Raw genomic sequence first — 16,014 nt, forward strand, 5'->3', positions numbered from 1 at the left:
GCAACAGCTCCTGCCTCTGGGAAAAAAGCAGTAAGTCAGCTTTAGAGTAGCTGCAGAATAAAAGATCATTGGCATATCTGACTTGCTTGTGTTTCCAGAAGGGCAAACTTTTCACAGAGCTCGCTGGTCCGGTGCTGCAGAGACAAGCCACCAAGGCACTTCCCTTCACAGCAGTTCAGAGTGGCACTAGCAGACCATGTAATTGCTTTCCTTACATAGCTCTGTACAAAACCCAATTTCCACCCTTAGCTAAAAACCACAATTTTGAGTATTTTTCTATTAATGTCTTCTGCCAGGTTTTCAATATTGTCAGTACCAATCCTCAGGCAGGTCAGCAGTGATTTTCAGTGGTAAGGACTGAAGGGAAGGAACAACCAAGGACCATCATGACCTAAACTGCTCCTGCAGACCCCTCCTCTGGTCCTCCTGGTTCCTGCCTCCTCCCCAGAAGGCTGAGGGGGTTTTATTTCCCTCCTGCTATGTAACCCTACATGCCCACAGCTATGGAGATCTGAGGGAGCAGCTTGTGGGCAGCAACCGAAATAGGAGCAGGTGAAGGGACAAAAGGATGGAGGAGGAAGTTTCTGTTGTACAGTAGTGTGGACCTGACCTCAGGGTAATGCAATATTTGAGGTGAGGTGAAAGTATTAATAATGAATAATTCTTCTTGTCATCTATAATTTTGGAAGTGCTTTACAGGGAAAAGGCAGACATCACTGGCACAGTTCATAACTGACACAGAAGTGAAATGACCTGCTCAAGGTCACAGACCAGTTGCAGGGCAAAAACTGGAGGCAAAAGCTAAGAGCCAAGGGTCTTCCAAAGCAGATCGTGATTCCAGGCAGCACAACAGAAAGAAAGCCTAGTTTCTGGAGAGCCCTGAGCTACCACCTTTTGAATTTCAGTTTAAAGTCTGCTTGCTCTGCCCCAGTATTAATGCATGCACAAACTGAAGTTAACTCTGAAAATCTTGTCTGTGGGTTTTCTCACTGCCTGTTCCAGTGGATCACATCACCTCACAACAGATGACGAAGAGGGGAGAAATTTAAACCTATTACAGCATTTATCAATAATCAAACATCAAAGATATACTGTGTGTTACTACAAAAACCTTCATTCACTTTGATGCTCCAGAATCATATTTCTCTTGAACTTCTATGCACAGAAATACACTGAAGTAAGACTGGAAATTCATTTTCCAAAATGACTCATCAAATTAAATTGGTAGGTATATGCTTACACTGACTCCTCAGGCTTCATACAGGCTACACATCCCACCTTTATCTAACACTAATACATCTCAGAAGAGCAAGAGAGAACAAGTTTGTTTCTCTTTTTGAAAATAAAAGAAAGGTGCATCAAAGAGCTGATACAAACTAGCAGGTGAGGAGTGCTGTGAGATGCTCACCTACTAAAAACGGTGCTGAAGGAAGTAACTGGACAAGTCATAAGGGTAACCCAGCACATTTACAGGAATCTCACTTGTCACTAAGGCTAGCTGTAACTGCAGGCTAAAATACAAAGAGTAAACCACCAAACCTGGTTAGTCACTGGCAAAATGCCCAGGGAGCTTGGCAGTGTCAGAGCTTCCCAACTCTTGGGGGTTTGCCTCCACCTCTGAAGGTGTGTTTTTCATCGTTAAAATAAAATTGCCTGACAGTTTGGTGGTGCCTACTGCAGGGTCCTCAGAGAGTGGTTTTTGGCCAACCTAATTTGTGTCACAATACGCTCAACATCCATTCAGTCATGCAAGTAGTGTAGTGAATTGTCTGCTGCTTTGGATTAACTTCTAAGGACATTTACAGGGAAACTACCTCAGGGGCAAACAAGGAAGGAAATACTTGCAGAAAATACTGGGCTAGGCTAGACTTTCAAGGTCTATTTATTTTTAGACTATTTTTATTTATACATCCGTAAAAGCAATTTTAGAAAAATAAACTATTTGCATAAAACCCATCCTTTCACCTAAACATGCAGTTTAGATTGGGAAAATTTCAAATGGAGTTGTGATACCTTAAGATTACATGACAACATACCAATGCTAACACATTATTAATATCTCCTGGTGAGACCTGGGATTAGATCAGGGCCATGGAAGGAAACAGGCATGGGAATTAATGACAAATTTAAGGTATTCTTTTGTAGTATAATTTCATCACTTCTACACAGAATACTGAATACTTTGAAACCAAGATTTAATGGCTGCGTTTCCTTCCACTTTTGCCACAGTCACGTTTTGGTTTAAGCATTCCTAAAACGGTTCATTAAAAACAAGTCTCATTGCAGTGTCTACTGGAGGGGGTGAGATCCCAGGTCCTAACCCAGCCTGCTCCAGGATTTGTTTTATTGCCTCTCAGACACTGAGAGTCCCATCAGAAATTTCTTTTAACAGTAATGCAAATTTGCAATGATGTAAATGATTCACCCAGGGTGCCTGCTTAGGACTGAAGAAAACCACTGCAGTGCAACAGCTCTCTGCAGTGAGGAGGTTGGGACCCTCCTCTACCTAGAAACCCAACTGCATAGACCAAGCTGGCAGCATGCTGGGCTCGTGTTCAGCAGAGTTTTAAGCAAGTTGACTTCAGATTTAAAACTAGACCAAAACAGTATCAACAACTGACCTTGCAACTTGCCTGCCATCTGAAATGCCTCTGTTAGTCTCTGTTCAATCTGCTGGGTCACCTGCTCGGCACATTCCCCAGGCACCAGGCCATTCACAGGGGACATGCTGTGATTGTCTTGGCAATGCTGAGCATCCCCAGCTGCCACCCAAGCAAACAGAAGCTGAGATGCTCAGGATCTCCCAGCAGCAGGAGATGCTGACCATCCCTAACAATGCAATAGCCAGTCACTCCACGGTATCTGAGGTTTCTCTAGCATGTGATTTTTACACCTTTTTTGATCAATGGTTATTCATTGTAAAGCAGTGATGACTTGCTCAGTTCTGCATTAAAATACAAAACCCAACCTGAATAAGGGAAGCTTACTGTGTGAAAAACAGGCTATGCAGAAATATCTTCAGTGGACAGGGGAAGGAAAAAAAGGAGGAGAAAATCTTGTCAATTGTTATTTACTTCTTGCTACTACCAAAGCATATTAGAACAAGACAGAAAACACGTTTTTGGAAGCAATGTAGATAAAGCCTGAAATAAGACCATGGTCACACAAGAAAAGAGGCATGGGAAGTGAAGACAAACAGCACAGTTAGTCCTGGGATTCTGGAACAAAGACCTGGGAGACAAACACAGTGGCAAAAAACGAAGCTGTGAAATTCCCCTTTGATGCTCTAGGTAAAGGTGCAGAATGAGTGTCTAAAGAAAGAAAGAAAGTATTACAGACACGATCACATTAACAACATTGTGGTTTGGGTAGATGACAGAGAAATATAACGGGAAACAAGAAGGACTTGAAGAGGTTTAACTCACCAAATAATTTCCACTTCTAAACGTTCAGAATTGAACAATAAAAACTGGTTGGCCTAACAGACTTGTTTGCTGCAACAACTTCATGACAAATACAATTCTGATGTAAAATAACAAAACTAAACCCCAACAACTTGAAGGCATGAAAGTTAAAAGAGATTTCCAGAGTAAGCATTAAGAAATGTTGCAGTAAACCACATACTGCATTAAAACACACAGGATTCATAATTAAACAGTATGTGATTCCAGGCAGGAGAGTTTTTGTTTCTTATTTGCTATCATACATTTTAAAAGGAGAACCATGCTCAATACACTTGCCTATGGAAATTCAGTGTCACATTGATGTACCTTTCATTATTAAATTCTGAGCTTAGCCAGGTTTCTGAAGGAAAAATATGCTTATATGATTAAACTGTGGGTATGTCTGGGTGCACCTGTCTACCTAATAACTTCTGAACTTGGAGACTGAAATCAGTATATTTTGAAAGCTGGGAGGACAGACATCAAAGGTAATTAATCCCCCCAAGTTTCATAAAAGCAGGCACTGGGTATAGAAACTGATGCCCTGGATGCCTCAGCTATGGGAAAAACTGCAGTGAGAGCTGCACTGGAAAATTCCTGCAGGACAGACACCAGCAGCCAGACTGTGACCTGCTCCTGGCAGACAGCCTTGACACGTGCACTGTAGCAGGCTGCAGCTCATTCCCCAGGAAAATGAGGTTCATGCTGCCAGCCTGGCCAGCCGTCTGCACCCTCTCCTGATGCATTCCAGCCAGCTGCTCTCGCCGTCACCCGGCTGCAAGTGCCCTTCACACACGTCTGGAGCCCTTGTCACCACCTCCCGCCTCCTGGTCCCTGTTGCTGGCCCATCCACGGGGTTTGCTCTGGCTCTGCTCTTTTACTGGCTCCCTCCCTGGCACTCTGATTTTAGTCCCCCCTCCTGAGCAGCCTCTCCTCTTCCCCTCAGACCTTGAGATACCTCTGCCTCACTGATTTGCTGACCCTTGTGCAGCTCTTTTCTTTTGCCTGATCATAGGGTTTGGTTCTTCGGCTCCTGCAGACAACCCACTTTGGTTCTAACTCCACTGATTTCACCTGCCACCAACACCAAACCTGGCAAATCTATGTCCATGTCTCATGCTTCATCTCCCAAGCAGCCAGTTGCCCACAGTCACTCACACATCGTGCTGGAGTGAGACTAACTGTGTAAGGTTGGTCTCAGAACTCATTCTGAGGGCAGGTATGGCCTAAGGCAGTGGCTTCAAAAGACTGGGAGGATATTAATGTCTGTGCAGTTCAGCTACAAACCACAAATTTGCCTGAAAAGACTTCTGTAGTTCCAGGCTCTGTGACTCTTCTGTGGCTTTGCAGTAACAAACTTTCACTGATGTGATTAACTCGGCATCAGTAACTCTGCAGCTGAACTGACAGAGGAAAATAAACACAATAGGAGGAACTTGAATAACGTGATCCAAGTCCCTCAGGTTTCTGATTAACTGGCTCCAGTGCCTAAGTGAACTACCAATTCCAGGTTATACATAAATTATTAAAAGTAGCATGCAGTCACTTCAATAGATTAGTCCATAAGCAACATAAATTACTCCTCAGGAAAAAATGTTTCACTAGCCAGTTGCATTGCTGAGTATGTAGAACATTTCTGCAGTACATTCCAGACAACCAGTGTAGAGTGGGAAATAAAAAAATCATCTGTCATGCTAGGATTGTGTTGGATCTGTAATAATTTTCATGCCAGCAAATAAAAAGCTCTACCTTAAGTAAAACACTCATTTCATTGTGGCACAAATCTAAGAACTTATCTATCTCCCTTGGCTCATTGTCATGTATCTTATAAAGACTGTCACTCATAATCTCCTAGAATTTATTATGGTTTGTTTCTAAAGGAAAGTAAGCTCAACACTGAAATGCATTGTGTGTCTGAATTCCAAATTTTAGTCAGGGCTTTCTGTTCTATCAAAGAGACACAACTGACACAGCAGACCAGCTGTAAACTTGTATTTCAGGACCTCTATCTTACATCAGAAAAATATCATTTTTCAGGGAACAACGTGAAGAGAAATCAAAAAGCTCAGCTCAGAATATTCCGTGGTTTCTCCCTCTACTGTACATACCTTCATTTTCAGTATTGGCTGGAACAGAATCAACTCCAAAGGGATGCCATGGTTGAAGATCATCTAAGCTGAAGTCTCCATCCACTGGAAGAAGTTCAACTGTGGTCTTGGTTTCCGTCAATGAAGGCATGAGAGCATCATTTCCATAGCTGATTCTGGGTTCGCTGATCATATTGGCCAAAACATCATCAGAGTAGTTCTGCTCTTTCTGAAGTAATTCATCTGCAAGGAAATTTCAATGCAGAAGTTATCTGAAAGAGCCTGCATTTCACAGGATCTATCTTCGATGCTACTGAAGTAATAATTCACTGTTGTGAGATTCTGTTTTTCTTATGATAAACAAAAACATAAAGGCTTGGAATAGTCAAGACCCCGTGATAAGCACTGCAGCTAAGTAAGGCACTTTTTTGAAACATCAACCAGAATTGTCCAATGCTCTTTCCTTACCCACATTTCCACCACATAACAGTTCACAGATCTGTGCTACACAAGCCTTTGACTCTTCCTCACCACTTTTAAAGAAAGCATTGAACAACTCCCTTCAACTCAACACGTTGCCATAAGTCAACTGGTGAGAGGCCCATAGGAAGGAATGTCTTCGTAATTTCCCCTTCTTCTTAAATGCTCGCTGCCAAAGCTTATTACAGCTCTTAAATCCTAAATCACCACAGCAATTACTGTATTAAATTTGGTTTACTGTAACACACCAAAACTGAAGAAACATTTGCTTTTTTAACATATATAACTTCACCAAAACACTGAAGTAGTTATTTGCTAAAAATTAGTAATACACATCTGCAGGCAAATGATTTTACAAGCAATCAGGACCTAAAGCAGTGCAGTATTGTCTGTGTTATGAGGGTTTTTATTTCCTTGAAGCAAGGTGAGAACAATCAAAGCACTTTTCAGCTCCATCCAGTGTACAGGACATCTCAGCATTAAATATAATTGGAGGTTCTGTGTACTTCATTATTTCAATCCCTTCTGACATCAAAATTCATCTACTCTCAGCAGAGATAAGACATGGACCTGTTGGAACAAGTCCAGAGGAGGCCACAAAGTTGATCAGAGGGATGGAGCATCTCTCCTATGAAGACAGGCTGAGAGAGCTGTGGTTGTTCAGACGAGAGAAGAAAAAGCTCCAAGGAGAACTCTGGCCTCTCAATAGTTAAATTTGTTAAACATAAGAAAGATGGGTCAAACCTTTTAGCAGGACTTTTGCGACAGGACAAGGGGTGGCGATTTTAAACTGAAGGAGGGTGTATTTAGGTAAGATATAAGGAAGTTTTTTGCAATGAGGGTGGTGGTAGATGTCCCATTCCTGGAAACATCCAAGGCCAGGCTGGACGGAGTCTGAGCAGCCTGATTTAGTTGAAGATGTCCCTGCTCATTGCAGAGGGGGCTGGACTAGAGGACCTTCAGAGGTCTCCTCCAACCCAAACCATTCTACAGTTCTACTCTCCACCCCCCCTTCACTGTCATTCGGCTTTGTAGGAACAACACACTATTTTTAAGTACTTTGAGGGAACTTGGTGCACAAGAACACATTCAAGTGAGCAACTGCAGCAAAGGAGGTAAGTAACTGCTAATAAGGTACCAATGTAATTAGTAAGCAGGTGTCACAGAGCTAAATAGTTCATAACAGGAGACCGTAAAGGTTGTATTACTAGAGAGCAACTGGTTATGCACGTGAGCACACACATAGCAGCTGATGGATGATACAACAGCTTTTATTAAGACTGGTTTGTCTGCACTTCATTAAGGACCCCAGCTGTCACTGCTTCACACCCACATCTCAACCAGGCAGCAATTCAGGGACAGGAATCACCACTCTGCCGCTGGACCCTTAATGTCACTTATAGGGGCTCACTTATTTCCCAGTAGCATCAGTGATGAAGAGAATGTAAATTTCTATACACATTCTAGCTTCAGACCCCTCAGTAAAATATTTTGAATGTTATTTTCCTCCCAGCTGTACAGCTTGCCATAGCACCTCAGAAGCACAATGTACCATGCAGTTGCCCTCAGTAAGGGCCCTCACTAAAGCACAAGCATTAGACTGGCACCGCTTCAGAGCCTTTATCAACAATGATGTAACAGGGCTCTGCTCTTGAGATAGTTGATGCAACTCTCTGACACCCTATTTCTACAACACTAAATTCAAAACATCAAAAACAAACAAGAAGTTGTAACCTCAGCCCTGGGGCAAACATGTTCTGAATACTGTAATATTATCTTTTAAAACAAAATTTCCTGTTTAAACAGCAATTACTTGAGCAGAAGGCAAGCCTAAAATGTGTACAGAAAATTTAATTCTGTGATTTAATTTTTCCATTAAAATTACTTACTAAGACAGTATAGAAAGCTCACATTATACTGAATTGTTTTTCTCTTCATGTTAATTTTATTGAAAACAGTGTTATTTTATAAGATATCTACTAAATCTGCAGCCTGGAAGGCAAATCTGATTTTTGCCTCCCCGCTGCACTTACAGAAATCCTTTTTCAAATTAAACCATCTCCTTGTATCAGAGGAGAGACATGTGAAGCACCTTGATATTCTGAGCAGACACTGTATCACATGACAGGTGTGAATTTTCATTAGATAGGGATGAAGAGACATTATGAAAAGGAGCTGGATGTTAGTGGCCTGAGGGAGAAGCCTGGTGTCCACGTGCCTTGCAGGGAGCCACAGACGATCACAGCTGAGCACACTGTAATACCACATCATCATGGACCATGGGAGAGACTATTACAGTGCTGCTCAGCATCTTAGTACCTGCAAGCCTTACAAAACAGGAATTGAAGAGTTGTGGGGTGCAGCTCCCCTCATTCCCACTGTCCTCCCTGTCTCCAGAGGATGGTGTGAGGCACTGCAGAGAGATGCAGCCCACACAGCAGTGGCAGGGAGTGATGTTTGGAGAACTGTGCCCCAATCACCCCTTTGCCTTGGGCAGTGCCAATCCTGCACAATTCCTGTCCATTCCCTGCTGCGTTCTGTGTTATGTACAGACAGCTTCCTGCCCCTGGAAAGGGACAAATAGTCATGGAGGGGAAGGAAGAACCTGAGGTCCAGCAGTGGAGGAGCAGCACCAGGGCTGGCACAGCACTCGGGGGAGTGCAGGCACAGCTGGGCCTGCCAGGCTGACAGAGAGGGGCACCCAACTTCCACGATTACATCCAAACCCCTGGGGGTTGGGAGGGACTGCACACAAAGTCTCTCTCAGTGCTCCCAAGTAGGCTCCGTTGTTTCCCACTCAGCTGCGGCGCAGAGCACGGACAGGAACTGACCTGCACAATAGCTCAAGTGAGGCAGACAGATACTACAACCAGCAGATTATGATCACATTCATTTTACAAGCAGGGAAACAATGGCCAAAATGAATCAAGCCCATCTGACAGGATGAATCAGACACTGAATGACAGTGAGAAATTGGAAGTGCCTGGCATAGACACTGTGCTGGAGTCCATCACACTGAGGCAGCTGTGTCTGCATTGAGTAAATGATTTGCAAACAATTGCTTCAATCTCTGAACTGCTAAAAAAAGTTGGCCTTAGGATTTCCAGTTATTGACACTAGCTGGCAAAGCCCCAGATCAATTTTTCAGTGTTGATTTTGTTCTGAGTATTGACGGCTACTCGAAACACTGGCTATGCTAAAGGAAAGCCACAGAGTGCCACTGCTACTCATCAACACAGGTCCCCCTCCCTTCTTCACAGCTACCAACTCAATTCCCCCACCCTGCAAAAGACAATTCTCTAAGCAGGGAGTACAGTCAGAGCTGGAGGCTAGGATGTGCATTCAAGACTGTTTCAGGGGTTTTATTTGTATGGTGAATATCTTAGAATTAGTTGCTGGAAATAGAGAGATTCTAGGCTGCTCCTCAAAATTTCATCTCCCATCAAACCAAGGGGACAAAAACCTCTATGACAATCTTCCTATAATAAATGTTTGTTGTTTGTCTCATTATCTCCTTGTAGTGCTCTGCTAAGCCTTGCCACTGAGAAGAATAAAGAGGACGTCCAAATCTTTTGTCCCTCTGAGAGCATGTGCTCAAAAGCATCCATGACCTTGGGAAAAACCCATTCTCAGCTGGGACCTCAAACCTCCCACCAGCTTTGAATTTGGTGTGAGGGTCCACAATTGCTGCTTCTCCTCCAGGCACTCAGAATTCTCCTTCAGGCACCTAAGACTTTTCTTTCTCAGGATGAGAGATAGGTTTTATTTCTGGTACTTAATTAAAATGCTTATTGGACTTCTCATGATCTCTAAGCAAGTTTCACTCACTCGGGCTCACTGCAGGCATTTCCCCATGGGGCAATACTACTCAACAACAGCATCTAGAAAAACTGAAGTGAAATATGTTTAGGGAACTGGATAAAATAAAATATAATAACACTACAACTGCCTTCAAGACTATTGTCTAATCCCACAAAAGCAAAGAAGGAGCTGAAGAAAAGAAATAAAAATTATTACAAAGTCTTCTGTTGGATGCTGGATTGTTAGAAGCCATTTGTCCACAACGGGCCTAGACCACACTTCTATTTGCAGAGAGGTGATGGAGTCTTGGAGTGGCAAAAACCATGCTATGCTCTAACCTTGCCTACTTTTTACTGCACACAACGTTACTTCTGATGTTGGACTCTGGGGCTACTTCCCAGCCCTTCATTGGCACAGCTATAATGACAGATATTTCATGTGGAACAGCGCCTCTTGCTTCCCTGGAACACCAGCTAACTTTCAAACCATAATTTTTATTTAGTTCCTAGTTTATTATTTAAAATTTCCAAAAATAGCTATAATATTTGTTTGTTGTGTTTTGAAGGAGCTCATGAGATGAAAAGCTCTGCAATCACTATTATGTGCAAGGCTTTTGAATTTACTTGAAAAGCAGCTTTAAAATTAGCACTTATAATTTTGGAAGTTCTATAATGCAATCTAAGGTCTTAAACCACATTACAAACAAAGTGCACCCAAACCACCTATAATTAAGACTAATTAGGACACCACCAAATTACATGCCATAGTTTTGACCCAACACGAAACCCCTTCTGTAAAATGCCATCTACATGATAGAGCATATACTGATCCAACAAAGATGGGCTTGGAAACCAGCTCAAAGAAATTGGTACAAATGCAGAGTTCTATTGTCTCATATTCATCATCAGTGACCCTTCAGTCTGAACTGAACATGTGTTTTTCCCAAAGTTAGTTGGTTTTGAGCATGTCCTTTCAATTTGGCAAAATTAAAAAAGTGTCAGCAACCTCCCTGTTCTTCTTAACAGCAGAAACTGGAGTGCCTGAGTCCCAGCCATGGCTTCCTTTGCACGGGCACACGTGTTGCCTGATACCAATCTGAAGGCACTTAAATCGTGCACGTGCTGTACGACACAATTACGATTCACTAAGAACTCTGACACAAATGTTTATTGCAGTGTGTGTGGTTAAGAGGCAACATGTTTAGCTGCAGCTTTCAGTCATGAGCCTACTTTACAGGCTAATTCAATATGTCATATTGTCTTCAAAAGGAGCTGCACTGAGATAATGTTGTTGGGTTTTAACTAACTTTTGAGTGTCTGCATCTTGTCAGCTGTAGGAATCAGAACTCCCCTAAACTGGTGAATACGAAAACAAGACCTCTGTGCCTCACTGCAGAGTGAAGCTCCACTGAATTTCAAGCATATTGTTATTCTAAGATGTGTTGCTACATCAAGCACTGTTAAGATCATAATGTTACACACTGCTAGGTGTCATAATTATAACGTTACCGAGCCACAAAACACAATTATGTGGTATTCAGCGCTGAACTAATTCATTTGTATAGTACAAGTCAAATATAATTTAGAGAGCAACTCTGATGAGAACTTCATTGGAAGTGACCTGCCTACTGGAGGGTGTGAGAGGGGCTTTGTTGCCTGCACACTTTGAAGATGATGACAGGGGAACGATACGCTGGATCATTACTGTGGAATACTGGAAATGAGCCCAACCTGTAATGCTCAGATCCACACTGACAGAGCAACGTGACAACCCTATCAGATTCAAGCTTTGCCTCCTGGCCAGCTTGTGAAATTATGCCACAGGTTTTCTTATCTGGAAACTTTTACAGTGCAACATGTCTACCACTCAGGGTTAAAGGCAGACAAGAAAGAGCAAGAACCATGGAAAACAGCATTTCATGTTTTTTATTTTCTCTCCTTTAGTGATATCACCACTAGGGCAAGAGCCAGTAGCAGCAGCAGCCCTCCACATTTCTGAAATTTCTTATGTGTGTGAAAATCTTTTTCAATAAGGTGAAAAGTCTTTGCCTTTTTCAAGTTCTCAGAAAAGGATCATTTAAGGTATCATGAAACAGTTGACCTAAGACATTTTTTCCTAGAAATCAGTAAGGGAATAAACATCCCATAGCTTTAGACAACACCTTGTTGGCTAAGAACTTAACTTTAGAAAACACGTATCTCAACTTCAGAATAGATGCAATAATGAGAACCATGATAAAAAGAACATGCTTATAATATATTTAAAAAAAAAATCACAACTTGAACACTTCCATTTCTTTGCCATTTCTTGCTGCTTCTCCTCTTTCAGTATATGCAGATTTTGCTGTTTCCCGAATCACATCATTAAAACAACCCAAGTGAGTCTCATCCTGTCAGCAGGTACATGGAATAATGTTTCAGTTCTATTTGCCTTGCACACTTTTTGTCTTAAATCATAAAAAGACCCCCAAAGACGTTTAACTTACATACTGAGCAATTTTCCTTTTGCAGGTAGATCACAGGTTTTCTGGTAGTGAACAGTGTCCAAAGCTTGGATGATCCAATTCAGAAAAACATCTATTACCATGTAATGATTAATTTCAATATGACCTATGTGCCTTTTTTCATTAGAGATGCACTTCAGTGCAAATTTAGCTTTGTAGATGGTTATGCAATTACTGAGACCTCTGAGCAAAGGTTCATGAGAATTTCCACACTGCTTCTTCAAGGAAGAACCAGAATCACCCTTCACCCTTTTTACAGCCTGCTATGAAACTCAAGGTATGAAATTCTGTCTAATTTTCTAAGAAGGCTGCTATGACACTCTTTACCTCCAGTGACAGAACACTGTAATTACTACAGACCCTTAGCTACCTAACAGCTACATGAATTAGTTATTAACTCAAATTAATATCAATATATGGCTATAGCTGTGTGCACATTTATAATTTTTTTAGTATTTCACAGTCAGTCATCTGATTAATGATTGCAATTCCCCCTCAGTTCAAAGCAGAGAGTATTAAAGGAAGCTTGTGGGACAAACTAAGTCCAAAACCAGAATCTTGTGCCATCTTTGAGAGTTATTAAACAAATTAAAGACCCTGCTCTTTCCTTTAAAAATCCTTTCCTTTTTATCCATTTCTGTGGTCCCCTCATTCAATTTGGTTAAATTAATAATATTGTCTCAGAAAAACAGTTCACAATTCACATCCTTAAAAGCTCTGGATTTAAATGTAGAAAAATCCTACTTTCATGTTATGGCACTCTTCTGAGTAAAAATTCTGTGAAACATTTTGTACACTGAGCCCAATGTTTTCAACACTGGGATCTCTCAGTTACAGAATGTAAAAAGTTCCCCTCCAAGTAAGCAATGGCAACAACCCAGTATTGAGTCAGACAAGGAAAAATTAAAAAATACTTGGGGAAAAAATTGAATTGAAACTATACCATAATCAAGAACATATATTGTATGTCATCATCCTGATCCACGTAAGGCACTGTGACAAATTCTCCAAGTTAAATTTAACTCCACATTTAATTCCAAATTAACATATCATTAAGTGCTTCAAAATAGGGTGAAGATTCTAAATTAAAACAAATAAACAGCCCCACCAATCATCACTGATATTTCTGTCAGATGAATCAGCAATCATTATTCGTCCTCAGACTTGGGTGAAGTAGAAAAAGCCACGTACATTTCCATCTTAAGTAGTTTATAAGGCTTATAAGTGAAACTGCTCTGCAAAAAGAAATTATATGAAACACTACTACAGAATTTTATTGTCTTATTTTCTGAAAATAATTATTTACTTAAATTACTCATAAATTATTTATCGGTCTTATTTACTGATAAAATAATCAGATTTATTTGTTAACGTTATAATACACAGTAATATTACTACTATACTTATTTTGAGCATAAAACTTAAAACTGCAGTAGAGCCTAAAACTCCACCACTTCCTAACACCTGAAAAAAGTCAGTTAGCCATCATTTTCCACAACCAAGGGTCATAGTGTATGAATGCCACAGTAATTATTGATGTGTACTGAACTCGGAGGCAGCTTAGGAATCACTAAATAATCCATAAAAATATAAAAATGTGAACATTAATTTGCTGCCCCTGATACCCTTGGTCAAAAGACAACATTTTTTATTTGACTCATTTATAATAGTTTGAATCAGAATTCACCAAAACTGAATTGCTTCAGATAATATGTATTTTGCTTATTTATTAACTGCAGTTATTGCATTTTATAGGCCAAATGTATCCTGGGGTGTCCGAGTATTCTAAAGAGATGCAATTATTACATTTAACAAATATATCTATGAAGTGGATATGAAGTGACCTATTCTGATGGCTTTTATGCCAGTTTTTATACGCACAATCTAAAACAAAGAAACAGAACAGTGCAAGAACTGGATCCCCACCTAGGCAGTACTCTTCAGGAAAATGTATTTTTCAATTGAATTGGGTATATGAGAGAGAAAGCTGCACTGATGAAAGATTGCTTCATTTGTAACCCCATGTGCATGGGGACTGACAGGACATTACTGCAACTTCTCCATCAATCCAGCCGTTCCATAAAATCACATATCCTCAGTAATTCTTTTCCCTTTGTATCCCAATAGTAAGAGCTTGCCTAGCAAGAACACCACAGATCCTTTTGACCATAATAAGCACCTGTGAATTTCCACTCTACACATCTGAAAAGAAAGCTGTGCTTGAATAAAGCAGAACTTTGTACATCAGGGGCATATTTAGCCAGCCCCCTCAGTATACCTGCCCACAGAGACGCAGTTCAGACTTTAGTGTTTGAATTCCCCTGGATAACAATTCCAGAGACTTCTCTGGGGATGATGGCTGACATATTAAGCTCTGTAATATATCATATATAAGGCTATAATACCTAGCTTCTGCAGACAGTCTGTAACTGGTTCTCACTGGACACTTGCAATTTGCCGGCATGTAAGAATTGAAATGATTACTTTGCTTCTTTCACAATCTAACACTTCCTGCTAGCAATCACACAGAATGACACAACTGTGTTTCCAAAACAGGTTAACTGGGAAAAGAAAATCCATCATTTAACGGCACAAATGAAGCAGAAGATGCTGTTCGAGTGTCTGTGCTCCCACAATTTTGGGCTGTTTCAGTCAGTACTCGTGGACACTGACACCCTTAACTTGATTTAGGATGACAGGAGGACAACTCATTTATGAATAAAATTACACATATATTTGGTGCATCAAGAAAATTTCTAATAACTCAGCATAACAACATTTCCATAAGGAGGCAATGTTTTACCAAGCCAGAGCCTCCCCATCTGAATGGGAGCTTTGTTTTCAGAAAGTCCAGCTCATCTCAGCTCACCTGCTCTCAGATCCTATTTGCAAGCTGGACAACTGCAAGATGCTTTCAGAAATTTGTTATCTACCCAAAGAAAGGAATGACATCCTTAAACTGGCACATGATAAACTACTTTATTAGCTCCTTACAGCACCATAGTAGAAGCAATTATCAGGAAACACTAACAAGAGAGGCTGAGAGAAAATATGCCACTTCATAAGAGAGTAAAATCATACTTTAAAATTTTGGTACCACCACATGTTTTATCTGTAGCATCTCAAAAACAAGTGCTCCACCTTTTCACTTTCACTGAAGACACAACAGAGCACAAAATCAACTCAACTAGAAATTTATGAGCGAATCTGTAGCTATGAAGTAAATCCAGACCTATGCTGCTTTTAAAATCAGACATATCCAGTATACTGATCTAAAATAACACAAATTCAACATTTTCATATTAACTATAGCCCCACTACTAGCAGAAACAATGCTCTCCAAAACAGAATTTCTCAGTCTGTTGTCTTTATGACACCAGAAAATGACAACTGAAATAACTGGAGATTTAGAAGACACTCCTGGCCAAATCCACATTTCCATGTATCCAATCAAACATGAAAAACCATGAAAGAATACAACCAAGAATCAGCTAATTATTCAAAGTTTAATGCATTTTTTTCCACTGTGCACAAAGTCACCTGTAGACTCTTCCAGAGGGGTATTAAAGCAAGTTGTGAAATGGACACAGTCTCAGCCTGCTGCTGCTCTGTCCCCAGAGGGGTCTCCTGGTCATAAATTCCCTGTGGGACCTGGAGTGGGGATGACAACTTGCTATTTAAAGAGAAGTATCTATGAAAA

At 40.8% G+C, this 16,014-nt stretch overlaps 1 protein-coding gene across 3 annotated transcripts in view; it reads right to left on the reverse strand.

Moving 5' to 3' along the window:
• Positions 1–16,014, reverse strand: part of APP (amyloid beta precursor protein) — a 200,977-nt gene that overhangs the window by 22,043 nt on the left and 162,920 nt on the right. For all 3 annotated transcript variants that reach the window (XM_050332717.1, XM_050332718.1, XM_050332719.1), the window contains one exon: positions 5,552–5,773. In XM_050332717.1, coding sequence (XP_050188674.1) covers positions 5,552–5,773 — 222 coding nt within the window. The remainder of the gene's footprint in view (positions 1–5,551; positions 5,774–16,014) is intronic.

This window comes from Myiozetetes cayanensis, unplaced genomic scaffold (assembly GCF_022539395.1).
Source record: "Myiozetetes cayanensis isolate MyiCay16 unplaced genomic scaffold, myiCay2020 scf5-8, whole genome shotgun sequence".
NCBI classification, from domain to species: domain Eukaryota; kingdom Metazoa; phylum Chordata; class Aves; order Passeriformes; family Tyrannidae; genus Myiozetetes; species Myiozetetes cayanensis.